Genomic DNA, 12,638 nt, shown 5'->3' on the forward strand with positions numbered 1-12,638 from the left:
TGTGGGGCAGAGGTGAAGTCTGGATTCTCATCCCAGTGCCTTGCTCAGACGAGGGAAGCCCTTTCCTCCAGTTTTCCAGCAGCTGCAGGCAGGAGACAGCCTGCATTTTCCTTCCCGGGGGCCTGGGGTTAGCAGGATCAGAGAGCCCCGCCTCGGGTGGCTCTGGCCCTGCTGGGCTTTCCAGGGCCCGGATGGCTGCTGCGTCCTGCATGCCCACGGGCGGGGTCCCTCGGCAGAGAGGAAGCGCTCTGTAATCGAAGACCTGCTCCGTGGCGGGTGGGTGACGTCTCCAAGCCGACCTGGGCCTCGCAGGCCGCCCGCACCAGACTCTCACCTTGACCCGCGCGGGCTGACGGCGGGGAAGGCAAGCTCGCGCTCAGGTCCGAGCACGCCCCCCTCCCCCACCACACCTGAAACGCGCAGAGCTTCCCAGAGAAGGTGAGGGGCGGGCGGCAGGGACACAGACCGCTCCTGCGCGTCCTGGAGATCCAGGAGCAGGGCTTGGGGGCCAGAAGCGTCTCCGCTGCGCTGCCTTCACTGAGCGGAGCGGCTACATCTAGAAGCAGCGTGCGCTCTCCTCGCAGAAGTGGACACACTCAAGTGCTGGCGAGGAGCGGGGCAGGACGCACGCTGCTGACTCTGGGCGACACGAGCTCAGAGCCGGACAAGCGGGTGTCGCAGGCTGGACTCGGGCAGGGGGGCCCACACGGACCCCGGGGGTGGCCGGCACCCACCGGCCCGCTCGGCGGCCGCGGGAGGGCGAGCAGGCACCGCGGCTTGCGCCTGCCAGTCTTCCACCCTCCGTCGCGGTGCCCGCCCCGCCCCGCCTTCGAGGCGCGGCGCCCGGGGCTGCTTAGGACCCCGCGGCGCAGGGGCGGGGCGGCGGGCGACCGGGACGGTGACAGGTGCTCCCCGCGGCCAATGGCCGGGCCGGAGCCCCTCCCCGAGCCCCCGGCGCGCGCGCCAATGGGCGGCCGCGCTGCGCTTCAAGTGCGCGGAGGGGCGCGCGGGTCCCCAGCGCGGCGCCAGCGGCCTCGGCGCGGTCGCCCGCGGCTGCAGCGCTGAGCCGGGCTCTCCGGCCCCGGCGCGCCGAGCGCCCGCGTGGGAGTCCGTGCGAGCGCCAGGCGACGGGGCCCGCGCGGCGGGGGCGCGCGGACCATGGTCACCCTGGGCTGAGTTTCCGGCGGCGACTTTGATTCCTGGCAAACAGTCCAAACAATACCGAGCCCCGGGGCCGGCCGCCGCCGCCGCGCACGGACTCCGCGAGCCGGCCCGCGGCCGCGCCCCCCGCCGCCCGGCGCCGATCGCCAGCCCCTGACGAGCCGATGGAAAAATCCAAAAATTTCCGCATCGACGCGCTGCTGGCCGTGGATCCCCCGCGAGCGGCCTCGGCGCAGAGCGCGCCGCTGGCCCTGGTCACGTCGCTCGCGGCCGGCGCCGCTGGCCCCGGGGGCGGCGGCGGCGGGGCGGGCGGCGGGGCGAGCGGCAGCTGCAGCCCCGCGTCCTCGGAGCCGCCCGCGGCGCCCGCCGACCGCCTGCGCGCCGAGAGCCCGTCGCCGCCGCGCCTGCTGGCCGCGCACTGCGCGCTGCTGCCCAAGCCCAGCTTCCTGGGCGCGGGCGGCGGGGCGGGCGGCGCGGGCGGCGGGCCCGGGGGCCCCCACCACCACGCGCACCCCGGCGCCGCCGCCGCCGCCGCCGCCGCTGCCGCCGCCGCCGCCGCCGCCGCGGGGGGCCTGGCGCTCGGGCTGCACCCGGGGGGCGCGCAGGGCGGCGCGGGCCTTCCGGCGCAGGCGGCGCTCTACGGCCACCCGGTCTACGGCTACTCGGCGGCGGCGGCGGCGGCCGCACTGGCCGGGCAGCACCCGGCCCTCTCCTACTCGTACCCGCAGGTGCAGGGTGCGCACGCCGCGCACCCCGCCGACCCCATCAAGCTGGGCGCCGGCACCTTCCAGCTGGACCAGTGGCTGCGGGCGTCCACCGCGGGCATGATCTTGCCCAAGATGCCGGACTTTAACTGTGAGTACCGCGCAGCCCCCGAACCTGCGGGGCCGGGGGGCACCCGGGGAGGGGTGTCCTGGCCGAAGGTTCTCCGGCGCGCCCTCCTCCACCTGGCGCCTCTCTCCGCTGGCCCTCCGCTCCGAGCGAGCTGTGGAAGCGCCGCGGGGCCGCCTCGGCCCCGCCTAGGGCCTGCGAGGACCTGTGCGGGCTGCGCGGTGTGGGATTGTCCGCGGATGGTGAAAATGGCCACGCGCGGGCCTTGCTTCTCTTCCTCTCTTAACGGGAAGGGGCAGCTGGAGGTGTGAGACTAAAATCTAATGATTAACCGGCAGCCTGGAGGAGAAGGAAGTGGTGGGGGAAGGCGCGCCGAGAAGCGCCCTGTGTTAGGCGTGCCTGGGAATCGGGGGCCACGGAAACCAGGGGTTTATCCTCAGCGAAACAGACGTTACTTTGGCCCCGCATCCTGGGTTCTGGGGAGAACCCCGGTCCCTCCCAGGAGAGGGAGAGCTCCCAGAGTAGCGAAGCAGACATAAGCTTCAGGAGGCCCAGGGACGCAAGGCAGGGGCCCGGGAGATCGCCTGGCCCTTTGCAGGGCTCTGCCCGCCTCTGGAAGGGCGCTGGGTCCGGGGTGCGATGCCCAGGAGGCGGGGGGCCTGACTTGAACCTAGAGATGGCACGCTCCAGCGGGGTTGGGGCATGCGCCCTCCTTCAGGTACCCCCTCGCAGGGGCTCTAAGCTTCAGGTATCCTCCTCCGAACTCAGGGCGCCCAGCACAGCGCGAACCCCTCCCCAAGACCACAGCGCGGGAGGGCTGGCCACCCCCAACCTCCAGAGCCGCCCAGCTGTGGGCAGTGTGCTCGCCACCCGGGTGGGACACCTCGCCGAGGCCTGGGCCTCTCTCTCGGGCTTTCCTGGCGCGCGCCGGGAGGGCGCACGGGACTGGAGCTCCGGAAAGTCTGGATCTCTGGTCCAATCGCCCCACCCGGGCTCCGCGCAGAGGAAGATGCAGGAGGCTTTACGCTTTCAGCCGCCAAACACCCAAACAAAGAGACCCCATTGTTTCCGTCTGAGTGGATTTGTTTAGACTGGGGAGTTGCAGGCATGGGAGGGGAAAAAAGCAAAAAAGAAAACAGAAATAAACATTTGCCAGAATTCAGATTCCTCTGCTAGAAGCTATGGCTGTGACTAAACAGAGAAAAGCAAGGATCCCAGAAGTCTGGAGAAGTCACAGCCGGGTGAGAAAATCCCAGCATGTGCGCTGTTTGCCCACAGCCAGCCCAGGCCGTTCCCAGCTCAGCTCCCAGGAGGCCCTAAGGGCCACCCATCCCTTCCGTTGGAGTCGCCCCTCCTGACTCCAGGCAAAGAAGAGGGCAAGTTTGCTCTCACTTCTGCGGTTTCAGGCGTCCCTGAAGTGCCCATCCCGCGTCAGCCAAACCCAGGGCCCCCTTCCGGCCCGGCCTCAGAGTGCAGCAAACGCTTTCTGATGGACCGCCACCCCAGGCACCTTTCACTGGGACCTGCATCTCCCAGAGCCTGGCAGGCTTCGTCTCCCACCGCGGGGGGCGGTGGTCCTCACCCGGCCTCCCCTGGGCGCTGCGTTCCTTGGCCACCCGGCTGTTTTCCCTGTCCCTGCGTGGAGCCCAAGGTTGCCCAGAAAATCGACTGAAGTCACACCCCTTTGCCAACACACTTTGTCCATCTCTCATTCCTAATCTTTACCCATAAGTAGCTAATTAAAACCCAGTCAGCTTTAAGTTCAGAAAAAGAATCTGAACACCGAATCCTAAAGGGCAAAAATAAACCCGAGTGTGTTCTGAGAGTCCCTCCGCTGGTCTCTGGAAAACCTGTTTGGTTTCCTTTAATTGGTGTCTCAGCCATCAGATGGCATTTCCCAAATGGTCCCTTTGGAGCCAGTGTTTTAATTAAAGTTCTAATGTATTGTCAAGTTGGGAATTCGGGCCTTGTTTAACTAAAGCAGGGGGCGTGGGCCTTCCCATAAAGCAAATTGCCTGTCCCAGGGGAGCCTGAGCTCCTCCTGCCCGGGGCTGGCCTCTTTCCTTTCCTTTCTTTTATTGTCTAAAACTTGTCAAGCCCCTGGGAAATCAAGGGAAGTCTCGTTTTGGGTCATAAAATTCTCTGTGATGTAACCGTGTGAAATTATGTAAATAAAGCCAAGAGACCTCCTTGAACGTGTAGAAAGCCGGATCCCCCTGTGCCTGGGCCTTTAATTTGCATGATGAGAATTTTCCTGAAAGGTGTCCAGTCTCCCCAGGCTCAGCGCCTCTGGACCCTGGGCAGGCGTTGTCAAGAAAACATTGTCCCTGTTGATGAACACACGTCTTTAGGACCAGGCTTTGGTCCTTTTCTTCCCTTCCTTTCTCCTGTCCTCCTCTTTTTGCCTTTTTCTCCTTCCACTCTTTTTGTACGTAAGGAGCTTAGTTGGGCAGGAAGAAGCAGGAAGTGAATCTGGGGGCCTGGGTGGATTGGGCCTGAGCTGGGGAAGGCGCTGTCGCGAGGAGTGAGGAGCAGGGAGGAGGTGGTCCCTGGGCCTCTGCTACGTGCCCTTCTGCCCACCTGCTTTTGAGCAATGCCCACCCAGGGGGAGAGGGCACGCCTGGGTGATAGGCTGTCTTTAATCAGGACCCCTGGGCCCCACCTGGGACAAAAAGCTTTGGTCCCATTAAACCCAAACGGTCTGGGTGCACCTGGCCTAGGGGTCCTGGGCTCCAGGGCCTCCTTGGGGAGGGGGCGCCGACACTAAGAAAGGGCCGGCGACCAGCAGGCAGCCTGGCGTGGGGGGCGTTGCTGGCCCTGGCGGGAGCGGGCACTGGACCGATCTGGGCTCCACGGCCTCTCCCCCACCCCAGCCCAGGCGCAGTCCAACCTCCTGGGGAAGTGCCGCCGGCCACGCACCGCCTTCACCAGCCAGCAGCTGCTGGAGCTGGAGCACCAGTTCAAGCTCAACAAGTACCTGTCACGGCCCAAGCGCTTCGAGGTGGCCACCTCACTGATGCTCACCGAGACCCAGGTGCGCCGCGGCTCCCCCCCCCAACACGCTGGCCTCCCAGTGACACTGTCACCTCTGCTCTCTAGACCCTCGGCCTTCCTGGGCACCTGGAGCTGTGCCTGTTTGACCTTTAGCGGGTGGATTAACATCCCGGCTAGCGTTCGCATCTCCCCCCCCAGGGCTCCCATATGGGCACCCAGAGGTCTGATTCAGTGGGTTTGGGTGGGCCCAGGAATGTGCACCCCCATTCTGAAGCAGGTGGTCCCCACGCCGCTTTAGAGACATTTCATTCCAGAAAGAGAAAGAGAGGAGGGAACCTCTTGAGAGGTACAGACAGGCACCCCAGCTGCCCCGGCGCCGCCCCCACACAGCGCACACCCAGGCTGCAGGCGGAAGGCGCTGGCATGTTAGCTTGAGTTTCCCCAGGGCCCCCAGCCGCCCTCGGGTGTCCGTGGTGTGCGGGGCGGGGGGCGCCATGCCCCCGGGGCTTCGGAGCCCTCTCATGGGAGCCCCGCGCCTGGGCCCGGTGCAGGAGCCCGGGGACGCCGGCATGGAGGGGGCCGGTGTCTCACGCCGCTTGTGCCCGCAGGTGAAGATCTGGTTCCAGAACCGGAGGATGAAGTGGAAGCGCAGCAAGAAGGCCAAAGAGCAGGCAGCGCAGGAGGCCGAGAAGCAGAAGGGCGGCGGGGGCGCGGGCAAAGGCGGCGGCGGCGCCGAGGACCAGGGGGACGAGGAGCTGCTGGGGCCGCCGGCGCCCGGGGACAAGGGCAGCGCACGCCGCCTGCGGGACTTGAGGGACAGTGACCCCGAGGAGGAGGAGGACGACGACGACGACGAGGACCATTTCCCCTACAGCAACGGCGCCGGCGCGCACGCCGCCTCCTCCGACTGCTCCTCCGGGGCCGACTCGCCGCCGCCGCGGCCCGGCCACCAGCCCCCGCCCCAGTAGGGGCCCCGCGGCCGGCGGGTGGGGGTGCGCCCTGGATGCGGCCCCCAGGTGCGCCCCCCACGCCCGCGAGCGAGGCGGCCCGGTTCCGGGGCTGCCCTGTCGGGCGCGAGCACCTGTCTGCTCTTCAAGGGACAGAAAGAGGGAGGCCCAGCAGGCTCAAACTTGAACTCTTGTTCTTTTTAATTTAATTCGGTTTGCGTTGGGGGAAGGTGTTTCCGAGAAGAACCGACCATCAGGGGAGGCTCCCAGGGCAGAAGGCGGAAACCCACAGTGTTATTAAACGACCTCCGAAACTTGAAACCTTCTCTGGATACGCCTTTCTTCTGAGTGTCGAAAAAAGAAAAAATGTTTTGCGCTTAGGTATCTCGGGGGCGGGGGGACTTTATGTCATGAGCGTTCACACTGCTGCAAATCCCAAAACTGTATGGTCTTTATTTTTGTATATTGTATTTATAAATATATATATAAAGAAATGTCTACTTACGCATGCTGAATTATCATTTAGCTTCTCCCATCGCCCACGATGGAATGTAAAATAAATTGGTTTTCTACTGGATGAGAGTGCAAATCTTTTAAGGGCAGTAGTGAAAGCGGGCTTTACTATTTTTGTTGTTGAAATGGCGGGGTGGGCTGTATTCCTCAGCTGACAGCAGAAGGTGACAATCAGAACGGCGAACGCGTGTCAGGACCGCCACCTCCCCTGGGCCCTGAGGCCAGTGCGGAACTTGATCCCGGCTGCTGGGGAGTCGCAGGTACGAAGTGTCGGTAAAAACACCGGAGGCCAGGTGTCAGCGCGCCCGCGTGCCGGCTCCCATCTGTCCCGGATGCGAGAATCTCCGAGGAGTCGCTTCGGCCGCCGTGCATTTGCTTTCCTACTTCTTCGAGGATCTTCTAGCTTCGCCGGCGCTCCAGAAGTGGAAACACACTATTTGAATGTTCTAGAAAATAAGCTTCAAACGACCAGGCTTCGCAGGTCCCTGGGGTGCGCACCGCCCGCCGCGCTGCTCGCGCACCTCTTCGGATGCCTCGCCCAGCGCGGCGCCTCCCGCGCTCCCCGACGCCGGTCCTCCTCCCGAGGTCGGGCCAGGTCTGGTTTCCCTGCGCAACGTCCGCGAGGACAGCAGCGGGCGACAGGAAGGCTCCAGCCGGACAGCCCGCGGTGGCTCTGGTTTAATGAAGCCGGGCAGCGCGCGCCGTCCATCACGCGGGCCGAGCCGGGCCCTCGCCATGTGCGGCGCACCTGCCCGGCTGCCCTCCCCCCGCCACCGACCCGCCGGCCTCTCCCGGGCCCGGAGGAACCAGGGGAGCCGGGGACGCCGCTTCTTCCTCCCTCCCGCGTGCCTTCCCCCGTCCTTCTGTTTTTCACGCTTTCCCGCGAGCACCTGGGCCGGGGTGCGCCCCTCCCCCTCCCCCGCCGCCCCCGCCTCCCAGCCGATAAATGAGTTCCGAAGGGCCTGGAGTTTCACTCGGGGGATCGCCGCGCCGGCGAGCGGGGCCGCTGCTCGACTCCAGGGCGGGGGTGAGATTCATATCCTCTCTGGCCGCCCATTATCACCCCGGGCTCCCTCCGTGAAGCCCGCCCTCAGCCAAGGCCGGGGGCGCGGCGCCGCTGGGAGCCCGCGCAGGAGCCGCTGTGGGGCGCGGGCGGCAGGGCGCGGGCCTGGCCGCCTCGGGGTCCAAAGGTGCTTTTGGGGGGCCGGGGACCGGGTCTGCAACCGGTGGGAAAGCCCGAGAGCCCCGAGGAAAGCGGTGGGAAAACGTTACAGGGAGGGGACGCGAGGGGCGAAAGCCAGATGCCTTTGGGGATGAAAAACAATCTGCAACCCGTGTGCACCTCGCTTTAATTTCCACCACATTGGGGAAGCGCAGCCTGAAGCAGCCTCTACCCCGGCTGGCTCCACATCTGGGGGTTGTTCCCCGCCGCCCCCCTGCTCGGCTGGCCCAGTGTCAGCGCCCCCACCTCCACACCGGGCCCCTCCAGGACCGGCGGCGGCGGGGGAGGGGGGTAGCATCCGGCCTTCCCAGGAGCTGGGGCGCCTCCGGCCGCGGCGGAGGGTCTGTCCCTCCGCCCCAAGGGGCAGACCCTCGTGAACCCGGGAATCGTTCGCTCCCTTGGCGACAAGGGGCAGAGGAGCAGTAAAGGAAGGTGGAATGATTGCGGAGCGCCCCCGGCCCCCACGTCCTCCGGCAGAGCGAGCCCGGGTTTGGCGCGGGGACTTGGAGGCCAGGAAGGCGGGACCCGTGCGCGGCCCCAGCGTCTCCAGCCAGCGCCTTAATCGCGGCGGAATTTATCTCGCTAATAAATTTAATGATCAATTCGTTCTTGTCACAGCGGCTCTTCCCCAAATCAATTATAGCAAATTTAAATATAATCACTGGCTCATCCTCACCCACTCGGGCACGGCGAACAATTCATTCCGCCTAATGAGCGGCCGCCAGCCCCGCTCCGCCCGCCCGCCCGCGGCCCCCGCCCCGGGGAAGGAGGCTGTGCCGCCTCGAGGACCCGGTTCCCAGGACCCGGAGCCAGGTCCACGCAGTCCAGCCTGGAGGGGACGAAGGCACTGTTTCCAGACAAGCCCAGGCTTGGCCCTGGGGCAGCCGCGCTGGCCTCGGGCGGTGAAGCCCCAGGGCTGGGCGGCCTCCCCGCTCTCCAAGCGGCCAGGGTGCGCCCTGCGGGCCCTGGCGGCACCTGGACACCGCGGCCCCAACAGCGAGGGCCCCGCCCAAATCGGACCCTGCCCTCTGGGAGCCCCGCCCGGCCCCCTGCCCACCCAGGGCTCCGCCCTCCGCGCGGGTTCTCTTCACCTTGATGGGAGTCCTCCCTTCTCAGAAAGGGCACCTCCTCCGTGTCAGGGTGCAAAGGATGTGGTTTAAGCCCTTTGTGTGACAAAGTGGCCAGTCTATCGGCGCCCTCCAGGCCACAGCCATGGATCACCTGTCCAGCCACTGCAGAGCTCTGGCCCAGGGTCCCAGGCCCTGACTAGATGCCTTAACGCTTGGAGTCTGAAGAGTGCAGAACCGCCTAGAACGTAGAGGAAATGGGCCTGTTCCTTTCGCGGTTGGCCTTCCTGCACCCTGTACCCAGGCGGAAGTCAGCTTGGAAAGATCCGCGGGAAAAGCTTTCTATGACAATAAAAGCAAAACTAGTCAAATGGGATTATGTCAACATATAAAACTCCTGCACAGCAAAGAGAACAGTCAACACAAGAAAAGGTTACCTGGGAAGGGAGAGAGCATCTGTAAATCAAATATCTGATAAGGGATTCATATCCAAAATATATAAGGAACTACAATTCAGCAACAACAAAAACCAATTAAAAACAGGCAAAGGATATGGAAATATATGTATAAATACAGCTGATTCACTTTGTTGTACAACAAAAACTGGCACAAGAGTGTAAAGAGTGTAAAGCAATTATATTCCAATAAAGAGCTTAAAAAAATAGGCAAAGGGACTGAATAAACGTTTCTCCTGAGAACATCTACAAATGGTCCACGAGTACATGGGAAGATGCTTAGCATCAGGGAGATGCACATCACAACCAGGATGAGCTAGCACCCCCCCCCACCTCTTAGGATAGCTGTTATGAAAACAAAAACAAGATAACAAGTGAGGGTGAGGATGTGGTGAAACAGGAACCCTTGTGCACGGTTGGTAGGAATGAGTGTGGGGACTTCCATGGTGGTCCAGTGGCGAAGGCTCAGGACTCCCAGTGCAGGGGGCCTGGGTTCCATCCACGGTCAGGGAACGAGATCCCACAGGCACGCCCCAGCATGCCGAAACTAAAGATCCTGCGTGAGTCCACTAAGACTCAGAGCCGCTAAATCAATGCATACATAAATAAATATTTTTAAAAACCAGTATGGAGGGTCCTCAAAACAAACAAACCACAACAAAAACAGACTTCCCATAGGACCCAGCAAGCCCATCCAGAAGAACCGCAAAGGGGCCGGGAGGGAGGTCTGCACGGCAGCACTGTTCACAAGAAGAAGAAGAAGGTGCCAGTCACCTGCGGGTCTGTCAACAGATGGACAGATAAGAAAACTGGGTACCTGCAAACAGTGGAATGGTTATTCAGCCTTTACAAAGAAGGAAACTCTGACACCTGCTACAGCAGGGATACACCTTGAGGACACCACGACCAGTGAAATAAGCCAGTCACAAAAAGGCAAATGCTTGCATCATTCTTCTTATACGTGGGATCTAAAATAGTCAAATTCTTAGAGACAGAACATAGACGGGAGGGTGCCAGGGACTGCGAGGAGGGGAAAGGGGGAGATGTTCATGGGCGGGGGCGGGGTTCATTTCAGTTTTGCAAGATGAAAAAATTCTAGAGATCTGTTGTCCAACAGTGTGTGTATCGTTAACGCTACCGTACGAGACACTTAAAATGGCTAAGATGATTAAAGCGAGGACAGACGTTCTTTCCTCCCTCCCTGCATCCCTCCCGCTCCCCCGCTCCTTCTCTCCCTGCCTCCTCCGGAAAGCGCAGACTCGCTGTGGAACATCCAAAGCCCGGAGAAGGCGCGGGCAGGGAGCACCTGGCCCCCAGGCCGCGGTGGGCCCGAGCGGAGCAGGGGAGCCCCGCCCGCGCCGGGTGGGTCGGACAAGCGCCTGCAGGCCTGCGGGTGGACTGACCCCGCGGCCCCCCGCGGCGCCCCCCGGCAGGGACCGCGCTCCGGGCGTGGGGGCGCCGCGGGCGGGGTCCCCGCAGGCCGTGGGCGCCCCCCGCCCCGTCCCAAAGTCCCGCGGCGCCCTGTGTGTCTCCCTCAATAAAACTGATCCCCGCGGAGGTGGGACCCGACCGGGAAGGCCGCGCAGCTCCAGACCACAAGGCAAACATGTTTTTCAGATTTGGATTTTATGGCCGGATTAAAGTTTATTTTCCACAATAGGGCACCTCATAAAACTCGTGCGGCCGGGTCGGGGCTCCAGCTGGTGGCCTCGTGTACCACGTTCACTTCGTAAATCACTTTACGACGTGCCAGGTGCGTCCCGCGCTGGGCGCCGCCGAGCACCGGCCGCCCCCGCGCCGCCCCGCAGCCCCGGCCCCACGCGCGCCCTCGGGGTCCCGGCGGCCCCTCCCCTGCGGCGGCCCCTCGCGAGCGGGCGGGGGCGCGGGGGGAGGGCGGGGAGGGGGAGGGGGAGGGGTGGGGGAGGGGAGGGCGCCCCGCCCCGCCCCGCCGCGCCCGCCGGCCCCGCGCCGACCCTGCATTCCGCCGCGCGCACCTGGCCGCGCCGAGTGTACACAAGGAGCCGGACCCCGGGCCATTGTCCGCGGCGCTGGGCGGGACCCGGGTGCCCCCCGGCCGGCGGCCGCGGCGAGGGGCGGCGGCGCGGTTTACCCAGCTGGGGGCGGAACAAAGGGCCGCGGCCTTATCGCGCCCGGGCGGGGGCGGGGGCGGGGGGGAGGGGCGCGGGCCGGGCCGGGCGGGGCGCGGGGTCAGGCCGGGGGCGCGGGGCAGGGCCGCCCGCCCGGGGGGTCGCCGCGCACCCCCCAACCCCCGCCGCCGCCCCCCTCGCCGCGCACCCCCCCCGCCGCCCCCTCCCCCCCCGCCGCCCCCCTCCCCCCTCGCCCGGGGGCGTCCTGGCCTCTCCGGCGGGGGCGCCCGAAACGCCCCCACGAGGACCCCGGGGGCGGGAAGGCAGGGAGGCTCGTCCGCGGTGGTTCGGCCCAGTTGACCCGGTGCTGCTAGAATCCTGGTGGCTGTCGTAAGGGTTCGTAACCTCCAAACGCAGGCGTCTTCTGTGCTGAAACAGCATCTTGAAAAAGCATAAGCGGACAGAGGTAGGGTCGTCCTGGCCCCGGGCCCTGCGTGCGAGGCCCGGACGGCCCGCTTTCGCTTGTCCGCCCTGGGGGACGGGCCCGGTGTCCCCCTGGGGCCGGCCCCGCTGAGGAGACGCCCACACCCAAGGTGCTTAAAACACAGTCGCCAACTTGGTGAGGCTTATGGTGGATTTTCTAAATAGAGACATCTGGAAAGGACACGTAAATTGTGTTTCCCCTCTGGGCCTGCCACCTTCACCACCCTGCTGCATGTATCCTGGGGGGTACTTATTGGGGGGGGGGAGGGATGTCGTCCGATTCCCACACACCCGCGATCCATCAGGCACCTGTGTGGCACGGCAACCTCTCCACCCACAAAAGAGATAACAGCCAACTGAGAATCCATCCACCACCACGCTTTCCAGAATAGCTGTTCCCTGCTGGAGGAGGGTCTGAGCACAGGATGCGCGAGTGAGTAAAACAGACAAAAATCTCCACCCCCCTGGAGTCACATGGTGGTGGGAGGAGAAAGACAAGACTAACCCACGAAACACACGCGTTACATAGTGGAAAAGGTGCGTGAATCCAGGAGGTGAGGGGTCAGGTAAAGCAAGAGTGAAGGACGAAAGAGGTCTAGAGCCCGAGCAAGTCCTCCCTGGACGGCCTGTCCTTCTCAGCGTCACCTGGGATGCAGAACTCTGATCTTCTGGGGCGTGATGGGGATGTGAGAAATTGGGTTGTAGCACAGGCTGCCTGCCTTTAAATGGGTCAGAGGAGAAAAATTAGAGAAATGAAGAAATGTAGAGGATATCCTCGGTCCAAGCGATCAAATATTCACTTCCTGATTCAAAGTGTCCGTAGCCCTGATGGTGGAATAAATATTCCAGAAAACAGAGATGCACATGCGCATGGTGGA

The 12,638-nt window shown here is 64.2% G+C and overlaps 1 protein-coding gene across 1 annotated transcript; it reads left to right on the forward strand.

The window, feature by feature from the left end:
• Positions 1–1,325: 1,325 nt before the first annotated feature.
• MNX1 (motor neuron and pancreas homeobox 1) lies at positions 1,326–5,954 on the forward strand. The gene is made up of 3 exons (XM_057733705.1): positions 1,326–2,016; positions 4,866–5,026; positions 5,595–5,954. Exons 1-3 carry the CDS (start codon positions 1,326–1,328, stop codon positions 5,952–5,954), a joined length of 1,212 nt encoding a protein of 403 aa, XP_057589688.1.
• Positions 5,955–12,638: the final 6,684 nt, after the last annotated feature.

Source organism: Hippopotamus amphibius, chromosome 4 (genome assembly GCF_030028045.1).
Source record: "Hippopotamus amphibius kiboko isolate mHipAmp2 chromosome 4, mHipAmp2.hap2, whole genome shotgun sequence".
In the NCBI taxonomy this organism is placed as follows: Eukaryota; Metazoa; Chordata; class Mammalia; order Artiodactyla; family Hippopotamidae; genus Hippopotamus; species Hippopotamus amphibius.